General features: G+C 38.2%; 2 protein-coding genes across 4 annotated transcripts in view; one reads left to right on the top strand and one right to left on the bottom strand.

Annotated features, from left to right (window-relative positions):
• The window catches only part of LOC131677187 (serine-rich adhesin for platelets), a 945885-nt gene that overhangs the window by 622717 nt on the left and 306387 nt on the right, over positions 1-16781 (bottom strand). The gene's annotated exons all lie outside the window — the stretch shown is intronic.
• LOC131677189 (tubby-related protein 4) overlaps positions 1-16781 on the top strand; it is a 99579-nt gene that overhangs the window by 8008 nt on the left and 74790 nt on the right. The window contains exon 2 of the mRNA XM_058956894.1: positions 13262-13721. Coding sequence (XP_058812877.1) covers positions 13626-13721 — 96 coding nt within the window. The 5' untranslated portion in view covers positions 13262-13625. The remainder of the gene's footprint in view (positions 1-13261; positions 13722-16781) is intronic.

Raw genomic sequence — 16781 nt, 5'->3', positions numbered from 1 at the left:
GCCTACTTAGTGTGGATGGTCAAAAACTGGCGGTATGTCGGGGAGTGGTGGTCTAACCCTACTGAAGGAATAAACAACCTCTCCCCGAAGTAATGCCTTAATGTAGTGCCGGGGAGGAATCAGGTTCGGCGGTAAGAGTAAATGTTTTAGCGGGTCGGGGGTGGCTCCCCAACCCGTTTCCAGGGTCGTTATGGAAGCTTTTTTCTGCTCTATAAAAACATACACACAGAAGAATTAATAATGAAAATGATTATTGAATTACTTTTGTAATGAATAAGGTATGCTGGGTCCCACCAGTTTTCAGTAAAGATAATGTTTGAATTCTAAAAGCCCTAGAACAATGTTGTGCACAAAAACGCTAAGCCTTGGTCGTGATTTCGTAATTGTATTCAGACCAACAAGAAAGCCCAAACGACGACAACGAGTGTCGCCATCATCTAGTCAGTGGTACACAGTCTAATTAATTCCACTTCCTGTCTCTCTAAATTATAGAACCGAGACACGAATTTTCGGTATGTACATTTTATGTACAGTACGGAAGAAAAGTTTTTGAATATTAGATTATTATATTGTGTACGAAATGCATGTCAACGTAGGCTTCGACAACAGCGAACTCCGGAGACTGAAGATTGCTTTCATCGTGCTAGTAATGCGTACCGCTACCGTAATGCAACTTTATACAAATCGTATGTTCTACGCGTCCAATCAAGTTTAAGGAGAAACCCAAGAGGATTTTGGAGTTTTGTAAATTCCAAGCGGAAATCTGAATCAGTGCCGTCTACCGTGTACTTGGACCATACCGAATCTACGTCTGCTGCAACAGCTTGTGAATTGTTCGCGAATAATTTTGCTTCCGTTTTTTCGCCTGATGTCGCCTCTATGCAGGAAGCTGCGTCGGCCGCTTTGGACGTCCCAGCTGATGTGGTTGACCTAAGAACGTTTACTATAACACCAGAAATGATCAGGTCGGCAGCATTAAAAATGAAAAATTCGTACTCTCCTGGACCTGATGGTATTCCTGCAGTAATATTTCGTCACTGTATTGCCGATTTAACAGAACCTCTGTGCTGTATTTTCAACCGTTCTTTTGCCGAGTCGAAATTGCCCGACATTTGGAAACAATCCACAATGTTGTCTGTCTTCAAAAACGGAAATCGACGAAACATGAGGAATTATCGTGGTATAACTAGCCTGTCTGCTGCTGCAAAGATATTTGAAATCATAGTAAGCGCCATGATTCAACAAAGCACTCGTAATTACATTTCATTCGAACAACATGGTTTCATGCCTGGAAGATCTGTCTCGACAAATTTATTGGAGTTCACCTCGACATGCATCACACAGATTGAAAACAGATCTCAGATTGACGCATTTTACACTGACTTGAAAGCTGCTTTTGACAAAATCGACCATCGAATACTTCTTTGCAAACTGTCGCGTCTCGGAGCTTCGGTACAATTGGTGGCTTGGCTGAACTCGTAGTAACCTCGGTCCCATGTTGTTTATTCTGTTCTTCAACGATGTAACACTGTTCCTGCGGGGCGGCTGTAAGCTAGTTTATGCTGATGATCTAAAACTATATTTTGTTGTACATTCGATCGAGGACTGCGAACGTCTTCAAGCACTACTGGATTTGTTCGTTTTATGGTGTCAGAAGAACAAATTAGTTGTACGTATCCGCAAATGTGTGGTGATTACATTCCATCGTATTGCAACACTGATTGTATTCGACTACCGCATTGACGGTGTTTCACTGACCAGAGTCGAGCAAGTTCAGGATCTAGGCGTGCTGTTGGATTCTAAGTTATCATTCGAGGCATTCGGTCAGCCGTTATTTCAAAAGCCACTCGTCAGTTAGGGTTTATCGCTAAGGTTGCGAAAGATTTTTCCGATCCGTATTGCCTGAAAGCACTTTACTGTTCTTTAGTCCGTCCTATACTGGAAACAGCCTCTGTTGTTTGGTGTCCACATCAGACGTCTTGGTGCCTGAGGGTTGAACGCATACAGAAACGATTCATTCGTTTAGCGTTGAAAAACCTGCCATGGCGTGATCCTTTGAATCTGCCTCCGTATCCTGATCTATGTCGATTATTAGGACTTGACACGCTGCAACGACGTAGGAAGACCCAACAAGCATTATTCGTTGGAAAGTTGCTGAATGGAGAAATTGACGCACCGCATCTATTGTCATTAATGGACTTTCGAACACCATCCAGATCGTCTCGTAATACAACGCTGTTGCATCCAAGATTCCACAGAACATCATTCGGATACAATGAACCGCTCACATCGTGTATCCGCATGTTCGCTTTAGTAGAGGATTTGTTCGATTTTGGAGAAAATTCTAGTCGGTTTGCAAATAGAATTGGTAGCTCTAGATTAATCTAAGTTTAAGTTTTGATATTTTAACATATTCATTAAGATTACGTGTCAGATGATAAATTAAAATACAAATACAAATACAAATATTTGTCAAACTATTTCATTATTCACTTAGCATGATATGAAATGTGCATCAATCGAGACCAATAGCTTTTTCTCAAGAAACGAATAATGCCTGACGTGAAAAATGTACCTACTGTGTGATACAATAAGATTAACAACTCCCTATTAGTTTAATAAGTGTCGTCGCATATCGTGTGCCTATAGATATCACATAAACGTTCGATAATACGTGCTGAGAACCCCCGGTTAGATGCTACACAAAATCTTGGATCTTTGTCAAGATTTGCGTTGTCGCCATCGTTCTGTTCGCCTTTCGCCGTTCGATAACTAATTGTGCTCGTTTTGGGGATTCCGTTCATGGCGCACATGTAATGGGAAGCCCTATCCAAGAAAAGACACTGAAGAATCCTTACAAAATGTCCTATCGATTTTTCTAGTCAATTTGGTAGGTACATAAACATTCGTAAACAAATTACATAATATTGACATTTTCCACTCCCACGGCTATGGTATGGTTTCCAGTTCAATGACCCAAGCCATCAACATCGTACATCTGAGTAGTGTGTCTACGATGGCAGTCCTTTACATAGTCGCCATAGTCATTACCACCGACCAGCATCCGCTGCGTGTCTATCGGTGTAGTCATTTTCATTCATTCGGTCCCGTCCTAAGTGCATGATTCTATGGGACGTTGCTCGGGATCGTAGACACCGGACCGGAGTGACGATGTGCTGGTGTGGCACTTTGGCAAAAATTCACTTTTCATCATTAATGTATTCAGTCTATACAGTTTCCTTTCCATGTCAAGATGAACAACTTGATATTTGAGACTCCCGTAGGAACGTGGACACGGAAAACGACTGGTGTCACCGCACTATCTACTTTTTTTTTCGAATGACGATGAAAGGAAACTAGGGGATACCAGATTAGGGCGATAGCTTTTAAGTGACTGAAAATAGAGAGGAGAGTGTTCAGGTTTCGTTGATTCGATGGCCAGCACGGTAAAACATGGATGAAAATGGAGTGCAATGTTATAGTGCATTTAAAACAGTTTTGTGAGGACCTTTTAATTACTCTTGAATTCGTCAACCGCAGACCGTCCAGTTTTGAGTGTCATCGTTATTCTCAACCAAGCAAGCCATTCCGAACCGAAACGAACAATTGCACCGGCGGAACCGTAGATTCGTTCATGTTTCGAAAAGATAACGATAGCTTTAACCACCCCGTTATTTATCGTACTTACCATTACTATCGCTTACACCAACTCTTCTGAAAATAACAGCACCAGTAGCACAGAATTTACTCGATAGCCATTCTTTCGGTCGAAGTACCACTATTATCTCTTACCATCCTCCCATCGGCTGCTCCCAATGGAGATTGAATTGAAGCTGCTCGGTGTCGGGCCGCCGGGCAAATAAAAGTACATACATCAACCATCATTGGACCTGAGTCGGGACTTTGTGCCTGTACCAAGTATAACTAACAATGAAGGAGGGAAACCCTGCGCGCTCGGCACATAAAGGATGCATTGAACGAGGTAAACAACGGAGGCTAGGCGCTCACCTAGTTACTTCCAAGGAAAAGTTCAATTGGCTTTTCATGTCATCGGTTGGGGAATGGGAAAAAGTGCCTCAAACAATTTTCAATTCCACGTAGTATGAATGGCGAATTTCGGTTTTTTGGTGCGCTTTATCGAGTTGAGCACATCATTCATGTTTCGTCGAAGTTTTTTTTATCGCTTTACAGCTCTTAAATAGGTGTGATAATTTTGGGTAAACGCTTCAAGAAAATTAGACTTATTTGAGAGCTATGCGATTGTAACATAACAGCTTGCATCTAGGAAAATCTCTTGACGGACATATAAGTTTTTGGTGTTTATATATCCCTAATGCAATTTAGTTCAACCAAAAGGAAACTGTTCTTTCTTCCGAAATATACACCTAAAATTGTAATAAATATGAATCTGCCGAAATCAAACAATAATCCTAACCGTCCCAGTGCCATTTGTCATTTTACTCAAGGTTAGCCAAAATCATTACCCACGACAATGCGCAATAAGTTTCTACTCAATTGCAGAATCGTCTGACCATTCAAGCGAAACGACTCCGTCTTTTGCACAGCCTCGAACAATCAATTCTGTATTTTTAGGCCAATAAAGAAATACATTTTCACTCCGCACTCCCCCGCGCACACGCCTTCATTAAACACGGAAAGGCTTTCGCAGGGGAGCGCCCGAAAAGTGGTAAGGATGGTTTTTCCCAACACGGAAAATCATCACTTCGCCACGTACAGTGTGTCACACTAAAAATGTGAAAAATATCACACTAATTTTGAAAATGTTTCCATGGCTCAGTGTCTCCGATAATTTTTTTTATTTGGTTTCCTTTAATTTTTTGAAAGATAGCAAAACTCCTCGACCATTAAAAAGTTTTTTTTTTTATTTTAATGAATTTTGAACCATTCTACTCATTATTTAAAATAATAGAAAAGACTTATATAGTGCAAAATTTTATCGTGAGAATGAGACAACATCGTTTATATTGAAAGTAATTTAAACATTGAGTAGAGTGGGGTCAAGTTTTTTTGGCGAGCTTGTGCGATGGTACTTTTGCACTGATTTTGACAAACAAGCACTCGTTGGGAAGGTTATACACCTGGAAACATTCTGGTTATAATGACTTTGGGTCTGGATAAGTATTTTTCTAGCTGAATCCAATAAGGTGAAGCTACTTTTTTCGATGTCTTTAAAATTTGGGGGTCACTATATTCGGGGTTAAGTAAAACAATGTAGTCGCGTAGAAAATCAGTGGTTCAACTTTTATTTTTACTGCAGATCGTTTAAAAATTAATAACACAAATAATAAATGCAATCCACTGATCCGTCATTTAGGTAAGAAAATGAGGTGAAAATCATGAAAACGCGAAAGGAAATGTTGCAAAAACATATTTTTTCGGTATCTGCGTCTGGTCTTGTACTTGCAAATCATCAGGGCTGGCGGAACACCTTTTCCCGAATGGGTAGTAAGATTCGAAGTGATTTCTCATCGTACTGACGAATGTTCAGATACAGCGTGTGCCAGTAAAAATGAAAATTCCCTGATAATATCTGGTGTCTATTCGGAAACATTCTTTGTTAACAGGGCTGTATATCCGACGGCTCAGAAAAATGTGTTTGTTTAATACTACACCCAAAATCCGATGGACATGTCTATATTACTTTTGGGTAATATTCTATTGCCTTTTTGGTAACAGATCGCGCAATTGCGCTTTACTGTATTAAACTCATCGTCGCTGTTGTGCTATCTTATAACAAACGCCATTTTGGGGTAAACTGAGTTAGATATGCCACATTACTTGTTTGAAAAATCTCTACAAAGTGGCGTTTTCAGAATTTTGAAATTCTACTTGGTTACTTAGATATTGCGAGAAACGTCATGAGAAATTGTGAGTTTTTTGCTTAAAATCACTGTATCTAGGGATTTGCTCAAGTTATATTGCAGTTTTAGATGTTTTTATGCGTGAAAATGTCTGAGGAACACAATGACATAAACATTTTCAAAAGAATATTACACGAGTTGTGAGAAAAACACAGTTTTAGTTTTAAATTGGAAATAAAGGATATTTGGCAACACTGTAACTAAAAATAACTATTTTTTCTAGATGCCCTGACTCATTCCCTTCAAAATGCATTTCACCGATTGTTTATAGCCCATATGAACGCAAAGATATGAATAAAAGTTAAAAATTGATGATTTTTTTTCTACGGAAAATTTTTCATGCACGATTATGACACGTTATACAAATTTTGTCATCAATACACGCCTATGACACGTGTGAGTGCGACTTTTGTTTACATTCATAGTAAAAACTCGCAACATAGTCAAGCGATCTTCGTAATATTTGAGAGATTGATGAAGAATAGATAGAAGCATTAATTGTCTTCTTTGGAATGTTTATACCATTTATAAGTTTCAACATATTCAATCTCAAACTTTAAAAATCGTTTTTCTCGAAATGTGCTAAATGGCGCTTGTCATAAGATAGCACAACAGCGACGTCATATTACCGCAACGGTGGAATGGCGAATTTTGGTAGCTGTTCATGTATGTGCATCACACAACCAAACACTTTTTCAGTATGTGTCAACTTCGGCTCTGTTCTTATGTAGGACAATTTAATCGATTTCTATAATAGTATTAGTATTGAGTCAAACCAGCCGAAATCCCGACGACCTAGTTTCCGGATCCGACACAGCTCCCGATCCGGACCAGTTCCTAAATTTGGACCTCCCGAATCTGGATCAGTACCCGGAAATGGACCAGGCCCTGGATCTAGCCCATCCCTGTGTCTAGATCCGGACCCTCGCTTCGGATGCGTGGATCCAAACTATAGGTCTTGCTTTCCGTACATGACGGGAAGGAGTGTTAATGTTTTGTGCAGTCACTACCTTGCTGTTGACGTCCGTGATAGAAAAAAAAAATCAATTTACCTCCGACGGAAATACCTCACCACTATTCCGAGTCGGTTTTTTTTTCTGATTGTAATTTTCGAGTGGGTAGTAGTACTTATACTACCCACGCATTCCGCCGGCCCTGCAAATCTTTTGTTCGGTGTCCTCGTCGTCGGCAGAGTGTGGAAGTGAAGTTGTGCATTCCGGCTAACGTGATTGCTTAGCTGTGCGACGATCATGTTTGCGCTTCGGAGTTTTTATTTTGATTCTTTTTCCTTCTCGTTTTCAATCATGTTTTTACATTTCTTACAAAAGAAATGTATAGGATTCGCTCAAACTTTGAAAACTTTTTCCGAGGCCCGGAGGGCCGAGTCTCATATACCAATCGACTCAGCTCGACAAATTGAGACAATGTCTGTATGTGTGTGTGTGTGTGTATGTGTGTATGTATGTATGTACAAAATGTCATGTAATTATCTCAGCAATGGCTGAACCGATCTTAATGAAATTAGTTTCAAATGAAAGGCCTAACGTTGCCATTTGACACTATTATTTTTGATTTTCGATATGTTGTTTACTTTCTGAGATATGGGCGATTTTGTCAAAACACGGCAGGTTTTTTGCAAATAACTTTCAAACAATACAATTTCGTCCCACAAACTGCATATAAATAGAAAGCTTGTAAAAATACCTTTCTAACTAGCTATAGATTGTCTAAATCCGTGCACGAGCAGCGGAGATATTGAACATTTTGTATTTTTAGTCCACGCTTACCAATTTCCCCTAACTAAAAATGAGATTGTTTCATACAGAGTATTGCTTTACTGGTGTTTTAGGAGCAAAACTAAACCGATTTTGAATATCGGGGTATGAAAACACATCTACGTGATTCAAGGAATTCGATGTTGAGAACATTTTGTGAATTACCTTTATAATAAATTAACTATTTCTCAAAAATCAATATATAAGTTCACTTCAAAGACAAAATAATGTGTTGATAAAGAAACAGTGAGTTCTAGTATTTATTCCTTGGATTAGGCATTGCGTTCAATCATGAGGTATATGTTGGGCGGTATATCAATACACAGATCAACAAGTAATTCACCTAGTAGTGAGATAAAAGATTTCTAATATAATTATACTTGTGGCGTCACCGAAAGCAACTGTAACAAGCCCAAAAATCTAGCGAAAAATTAGCTCTTTTGCAAGATTTAGGTTATACTGGTTATGGCGCAAAAATTACTACTTACATTATTTATGATAAGAATGTAAGAATCAAAATATCAAAATAATATACCTATAAAAATAATGTCACTGCATTAACCATCATTTGCCATTCCTCACACGCCCCCCCCCCTCCTCCATCTCTCTCTCCCTCTCTCTCTCTCTCTCTTTTGCTCTCTCTGTCTCTCTTCTATCGCATCTATCTAACTATTTCTGTATCCATTTCTAAGTTGTGTGATAAGATCTTCTGCCAATCTGAAATATTTATTAATTGTAATTGCGAAGGTTTGAGAAAACAAAACTATGTCTTGTCTGCTGCTATATCAACTCAACTTTAATTCAATTCTATTCAAAGCCTGTATCTACACTATAATTAAGGAAATTCATGGCTATATCAGAAAAATATTTGGCTTAACTGGGTAATATGAAAGTTTGACGATGAAAATTTTCAAAAGAGACATTCCACGTGAAATATTTAAACTATTCGTATCTCTATTGAATTTTGAATGAAATATATGTTCAAAGACTGAAAGCTGAAGCCAGAAGGATTGGACTTGCCACCAACGTTTCGAAGACAAAATACATGAGAGGTTCTAAAGACGACAGTGTGAACCTCCCACCCGAGTTCGGATTGACGGTGAGGAAATCGAGATGGTCGACGAATTCATGTATTTGGGTTCACTGGTAACCGACGACAATGATAACAGCAGAGAAATTCAGAGACGGATCTTGGCGGGAAATCGTGCCTACTTTGGACTCCGGAGGACGCTCCGGTCGAACAAAATTCGCCGGCGCACGAAGTTGATTATCTACAAGACGCTGATTAGATCGGTAGTCCTCTACGGCCACGAGACCTGGACTATGCTCGTGGAGGACCAACGCGCCCTTGGAGTTTTCGAACGAAAGGTTTTGCGTACCATCTATGGTGGCGTGCAGATGGAAGACGGAACGTGGCGCAGGCGAATGAACCATGAGTTGTATCAGCTGCACATTAGTTGTATTGGTACGAACTTTCATGAAAAATAACGGATCAAAGACCAAAAATATCCACAAATTAGATCCAGGAAAAGAAGTCTCCCAAAGTACCCACTCTCGATGGGGGATGCAACTACAATGTGCCTTCTAACTTATCGTCGTCTATATCTGGATATACTGAGTAGTTTGAACCATTTCTTTTTCACAGTATTGGTCTGCATAGGACTTTTTGATCCATATTTCCTGCACGAGAATTTTGAACGAAACAATATGAAAGCTATAAGGATGAATCGAAAGCAGTCTGCAATCAACTGAATGCACGGCTTTTGTACTATCGACATAACCTAGACATTTCACAACATTTACTTCAATGCAAATAAAAACTTTGAAATATCTACCTGTCTCATTCACGAATCGCATTCTCCCTGTCGTTCTCTGTTCAAGGGACTTGAAAGCACATGTGACCTTGTCTCACTTTACTATATTCAATTGCGCGTTAAAATACTGGATCTGTAAATTTTATCTGTACATAAATCTTTTTTCGGGAATGTGACCAAAAAGTAAACTTCGAATTCCAAAGCAAATTGAACGTTCCAGGTTCCTGAAAACTAATTAAGGTCCAACAATAAAGTAGAAAAACCAGATAATCTTAAAACGAAGCCGTCAAGTAAAAAAGCATGAAAACAAAAGAATAAAACCAGAAAAAGATGGAAGCTCTAGAAAGTCCATTGCATATTTATTAGCCTTTTCTCAGAAGATGAGATTTTCAAAAACATTTCAAAACTTTCTGATGCAATGGTTCTCAAATTCGTACAATCCGGTTTATTCATTGTTTTTATTCAAAAATATTTTTAGCTTCAAATATATGACCATTTCTTTTTAATTAATTATTTCATTCCGCATCTTTTTATTCGTTTTGTTCATCTGCGTTCATTTTACTTATTTTATTCGTTTCATTCTTTGGATTCACTCTGATCAGTTTACTCTTTTTGTGCATTTTACTCATATCTTTCATTTAACTTATTTTATTCATTGTTTTCATTGTATGCATTTTATTCATTTTTTCCAGTTTATTCATTTTGTTCAGTTTCTTCATTTTAATAATCTGACTACTTTTTCAGTTTTAATCATTCCATCGAAATAATTTATTTGATTCAATTTATTTCTTTATATTAATTTATAACCTTTTACCATTGTTCAATTTTTCGTCTTAATCAATGCATTAAATTCTGCTCATTTTCTTCTTTTTATTTATTTTATCACTTCATTTTATTTATTTGATTCGTTTGTTTTATTTATGCATTTCATTTATTTTTTACTTTATTCATTTTGTTCATCCATTCTTTTTATTCATTTGATCCATTTCATTAATTTGATTCATTGTATTCACTGGATGAATTAAATCAATTTGATTCATTTAATTCATTTGATTTATTTGATTTATTTGATTTATTTGATTTATTTGATTTATTTGATTTATTTGATTTATTTGATTTATTTGATTCATGTGATTCATTTGATTCATTTGATTCATTTGATTCATTTCATTCATTTCATTCATTTCATTCATTTCATTCATTTGATTCGTGTGATTCATTTGATTCATTTGATTCATATGATTCATTTGATTCATTTGATTCATTTGATTCATTTGATTCATTTGAGTCATTTGAGTCATTTGAGTCATTTGAGTCATTTAATTCATTTGATTCATTTGATTCATTTGATTCATTTGATTCATTTGTTTCATTTGATTCATTTGATTCATTTGATTCATTTGATTCATTTGATTCATTTGATTCATTTGATTCATTTGATTCATTTGATTCATTTGATTCATTTGATTCATTTGATTCATTTGAATCATTTGATTCATTTGAATCATTTGATTCATTTGATTCATTTGATTCATTTGATTCATTTGATTCATTTGATTCGTTTGATACATTTGATTTATTTGATTTATTTGATTCATTTGATCCATTTGATTCATTTTATTCATATCTTTAATTTTATGCATTTCATGTTCAGTCATTCGTTTTATTTCATTCAATTTGTGAGTATGAGTTAATTTATTCTATTAATCTTATAACTATTTTTAAATTTAATCTTAATTTTTATGTAATAGCCTAATCTAATTTGATTCGTGTATATTATAATTTTGATGTTCATTAATTTTTCTACTCATTTTATGAATTTAAAAACCTATTGTTTCATTTTTTGCTTTACTTTTTTATTTCGGTCGTTTTGTTGATTTCTATAATTTATTCAGTTTATTCGAGATTTTATTCGTGCAAGACTAGAAACTGTTTTCATCCCACCTCTAGTTGGGTGCTTACTTCTCGTGAGTTCTGCAAACTAATCCAATAGTGTGTGAATGTGTAAGAAATGTCTCATCTCACTGCTAGGTGGATTAAATCGGTTTTTTTCGATTATTTACTTCAACAATACCTCAATTTAGTATATTGTTAACTCTGACGCGTTTTCATTGATTACGGGGTATTTTCTTTCTCACGAGCACGTAATGTTTCGAACGGAACCTTGAATTGTTTAGAGGCTGATCGAATACTGGCGCCATCTTGTACAGAGGCTCGTGCGTACACATTTTCTGATCCACCGTACCGCTGTAACACCTTGATGGTACCTTCCGGGAAACAGATTATCGTTTCTTGAAACGTTCGAGAATCGCACTTATGGCGGTCTTACCATTTTCTAATACTTTGCGACCCTTATACCCGAGTATGAGTGTCTTATATTCCTTACATCACGTCATTTATAAAATTTTTGCACATTATTTCAAGGGAAACTCTTTGTAAACAAATTTCTGTCAACAGATTCTAAAGTCGACTACTAGCAGCATTGTATCGGACAACAACAAGAATACCGATTCTGAATTGGCAGAGATTAAATACCATAATCTTAATATCACAAACATTTTTGATTTGTTTACATCTCATTAAAATACAGTATATGCAGATTGCATCAAATCTGCAAACAGTAAATATGTATAATATTTTAACCTACCCAAACTTGAACTGTTAAAATATTCGTCTTTTTCCTGGGACATACTGTAATTGCCAACATCCAGCGTTGGCTCAAATCTCTTTACCGTTTAGCCGCAGAGTTTCAAAACTAAATAACATCCCTTTGAAACGCGAAGTTTCGGGTAACAGGAAATCATGGGAAACCCTTCGTCGATTTTTCATCGAGGGTTAATATTATCGTGATGATCTCGTTAGATGAGCTGAAAAAGGATGGGGAGGGGATTTTAGTCCTAATATTAGGTCAAATTTGATGCGTTACCACACTTTGAGTTAAACACGGGAGCGTGTGTTTATTGTTTATACATCAATCTCCGAATCAAGTAATTAACAGGCTTTCGTGGAACCAGCAAATGGAAAACAGCAAGAAAATAAACTAAAATAACAGAATGCTAAGTAGCAAAGTGAATTTCTTACCATAATTTTCATGATTTCTCTCCTTCGAACATGGTTCAGGTGGATCATCAACCTCTATCATGCATAGGCTCTCGTGGGTGGAACACTAACGAAACAAACAACATTTGACTGACAAGAAGAGCTGGCGCGTGCAAAGACGTTCGCCCCTATTAGTTGCCCTCCCGTTGGTCAATGATAAATAATTCTCGTCAGTATCTAGGTACATGCAGTAGTGCACTGCACCGTTACCAGCAGCACTAACAAATTGCTTTCATTGCACTTGCTCGTTTCCCACCCATGACGATAGTTGCGCCATTTTTTATACCATCAGTATGTATTCAGTAGGCTGTGCTCATCCTGTGCCAGAGGATTGTTGATTTTGTGCCTGGGCTAGAGATTCACGCAAACAAATCTGTTAGTTTAGTGACGGTTGCTGGTTTGTGGACGGATAGAGTTTTACGGAATCTACTATTAAATTGTTAGTAATATTGACTTTCTATTGCGTTGAGGCGTTTGGTAACACCTTTTTAATAGATTTATTAAATCCTGTCCGGATAAATTTAAAAAAAATACTAGATAAACCGGTGAGTATCGACAAACAAGATGTCTCAAGGATTATGATTTAATTTTCTCCACACGGTTTCCACGATGAAAATATCCTACCTGAACGTGACTGTCCAGCTACAATCGGAATATAATTTATTTCCTCTGTTCTTTCCTCTATCAACAGGTGGCGGGCGGAGGAGGATTCGAGCTACTGGAAAAACATGAGATAGTGCCTGCGCTGTGTGGTTTTCCTTAGTGATTGTGTTATATGGCTTTGGAAGCTTGGAAAACCAGCGCAACCAAGCATAAATTGTATGCAGAAATGATACGCAAATTTGAGTGAGCCGTGGCGAGAGTGGAAATGATATACGATCAGGACGGCGAGTGGAAAACTCGTGTGTCTAAACGTGTGCAGCGGGTTGTAGCCAATAGCAAGGAAACAGTGAGTGCAGTGTCGTCCTTGTTTATCTTTTAGCTATATCGGTAGAAGAATTAGGTAAATCGGTGTAGTTTCAAACTAGGAAGAGCTATATTCCGTGCCCACGAAGATGCATTTACACTTTGAAAAAAGCAGCAACACGAAATGCGATTGCTCGATCCTGTCCCTTTCTTGGATGGGGAAGGTCCCGGACGATATACCGGAGGTGAGTTAAGTTTTATAAATTACCTATCACGGGAAATGGGCTGAATTGTATTTAAAAGACTGTTATTGCAAACTGAATATTTTACGTAAATTTTGTTATGAACAATGAAACAAGGTAACTATATAAACTGTTTGCACTGTACTAAGTGATGCAACCTCCCATAAATCATCAATAACGGAAAGGAAGTCGGAAGGCTTCAAGCAAAAAATATACAATTCATATGTTATCATCAAGAGTAGTCATTCTCCCAGCACAAAACGTTACAGGACATTCGAAACCAATGGCTGACCTGTTCAGTTGCCAAGCAAGTGTGTTGGGAAGCCATATCATTGTATGTTTCCTGGTGGGCCAGTAGTCACAAAGACAATTGGGTACGGGTGCTAAAACTATTCCGAGTCACTTGCAGTCAACATACTCATGCCAGGAAAGGAATGTCTGCTGGCACCGTGCACAGATATCAAGGGGATGATGTAATGTGGTGCATTCTGCTTTCCTATTCCAGTCGGTGATTTCTGATTGCATATGAACAGTCGCCCAAGGCTATTTCGAGTGGGTAAGATAGCACTCTTTAAGGGACAGTACCTACTATGTAAAGTTACATAGGTGTTCCCACTATCGATGGTTTTGGGAAAGAGGTTATGTCTGGAACATATATTCAGAGATAACACATTCCATCTTGTGAAGGGTATTTCGCAATTCTATAAACTTGGGCAAACTTAAACGAGAAAGTATGGTAAAATATGTGAGAAAACTGATTTCATCAATAAAGATTACACGCTAACGGAAAAGTATGTGATATTAAATCATTTGGGTGAGACATTCCGTGCTGGAAGTCAATTGCGTTGGGTAAAAATTATGCCACAGTCAAAATTATTTTTTATTTTATTCACTGAGGTAGTAATGCACGGATTCAATTTTTTAATAATGTATAAACTAACCTGAATAGATATGCACCCGCGGGGTGGTTTTGTTGGCCTATGTTGTACTCCTGGTAGGTGAAAAACTGGCATAAAAAAATTGTGGGAATCCGATTTCCGTCGAGAAATGTTTAAAACGAATCAATAGATTGTTATTTTATGATAATAGTCTCTTTCACCCAAGTTTAATTTTCCCACACTTAAAAATAATTTTATGTCACCCTCGTGGTTTTTCCGGATCGTGTTTGTGTGTGTAATCCGGACGAATATCACATCTCGGTATTCAATCAATTTTAGTAATTAATTCGACTACGAGCGCTGCCAGCTACAGCAGCTTACCTACACGTCAAAAGCTTGCGTGCAAAATTTATCTTTCCCTTCGTCAAGTCAGCCCGTATGTCTCTCCGATGCATTGTTTCGGCTCGGTGCGCTGCATTGCAGTCACATAGCATCGAACCAGAGAGGAAGAAACGCCAGTTGGGATCCATATTTTATCCAAGCTCCAAGCGCTATTTCGAAAACAATGCACTCAAGGCGAGAGACCGACTCAGAATCCAGGCTCAGGCTGTCGGGGTCGGGACACGGAAGCGTATAACGACAGACGAGGCAAGGTTTACACATGTCAATTGCATTCTTCGGATAGTATCCACCACCAGAGGGCAACACTTGGTGCAGTTGCCTCCGCGTTCGCCAGCATCGGAGTGGGAATAATTTGCACAAATTTCACTTGTCGGCATCCGTCCCCGGAGGAATTTTGTCGGTAGCTTCGTCGCCGGCCTTGTCATCCTGTGACACTCCGCCAATGTCGAGGTCGAAGAAATATAGACAAAGTTATCGCATCGTGCGATACGCTGGAGACATTTTATGGAAAAGTTTGGTTTCTTGCCTGGGAAGCTAGGCAGATGTGGTTGTGTTTTGTTTTCTGTTATAGTTGTATGCTTGCTCACCTGAGTTCTGCTTTTTACTGCAAACACATGGATAGATCATAAATTGGCCTAGGTGGTAATTTTGTTGCACTGGTCTGAAAAACGGAAATATTGCGAAGGTGTTCAGTAGGTATGTGCTAATATTTATGAACCTGTTTGTATGTTCCACGAGCCATTGTGACAAAATGTAACTTTATCGATCGATTCGAGCAATCTTTTTCTAACGTACCTATATATCATCCATTTATGAATATATACTAGTTATCCTCATAGTCAGAGATGTGCGGAGGAAAAAACAGACAAATTGGGAACCTTTCATTCCATTGTTTAAAGCTGGCAGTGCAACCAAATAATGGCTGGCTCAAAAATTTGACAGTTTCGCTAGCTCAATATGGCGTCTTCGCATATCTCGCCCTAGAGGTTGACTAATATATACTATACCGATAATCACGCGGTAGTTTGCTCCGTGTAGCCAATTACTGTCATTGTCTCCTCTCTCATACAAAAAATGTGTTCCGTTATTGCTATGCACTGTTGTAAAAAATACCAAAACTTTACAAATAAAAAAAACAATTTAGTCTAGCTGGTTGCAAGTCGCCCACGATAAAAACAAAACGTCAGACAAATTCGTTTACACAGCACTCGATGCATATCGCCTTTCACATTTCCCCTTCGTTAATTCCAACGCCTTCGGTAGCAGTAATTTTACATAATCCACCTCACCAAAGGGTAGCAGCAAGTCTCGCCAAAAGTCCCGTCTGGCCGCCAACAATGTCACCACCCGGCCGCTTAGTATGAAGTGCTTGCTGGTACTTCTCTGTCGCGTCGTTTTGTTTATACTATATAATTCCTGTTTCAGGACAACGCGTGCTTAATTAAAAAAAAGCGTACGCAAATCTCATCGTCCCACGACGAGTTGGCAGACGTGACAACCAAACCACTTGAGAACCGTGTCCTCCTCGTTCTAGCCTTTGGCCGTAGAGTACTATTGAAGATAACGAGACAGGGATCCGTGCTCGTCAAGATATGTATCTCAATGTCAGCGACCGCAGGAAAATTCGCGGAAGCCAGAGGAGGAGGGGACAGGAACCGCGAAAGGACGTTTTATTACTGTTTGTTTGGTGCTCCGCCTGGTAGGCGTCATTAAATCGTTTTCTTATTTCCTGTCGAATCCCGCCAGGCTGAGGGAAATGATTCTATCTTCATATTCTGCGTTT

Source organism: Topomyia yanbarensis, chromosome 1 (genome assembly GCF_030247195.1).
Source record: "Topomyia yanbarensis strain Yona2022 chromosome 1, ASM3024719v1, whole genome shotgun sequence".
NCBI lineage: Eukaryota > Metazoa > Arthropoda > Insecta > Diptera > Culicidae > Topomyia > Topomyia yanbarensis.
This window is presented reverse-complemented; position numbering and strand designations above follow the sequence as displayed.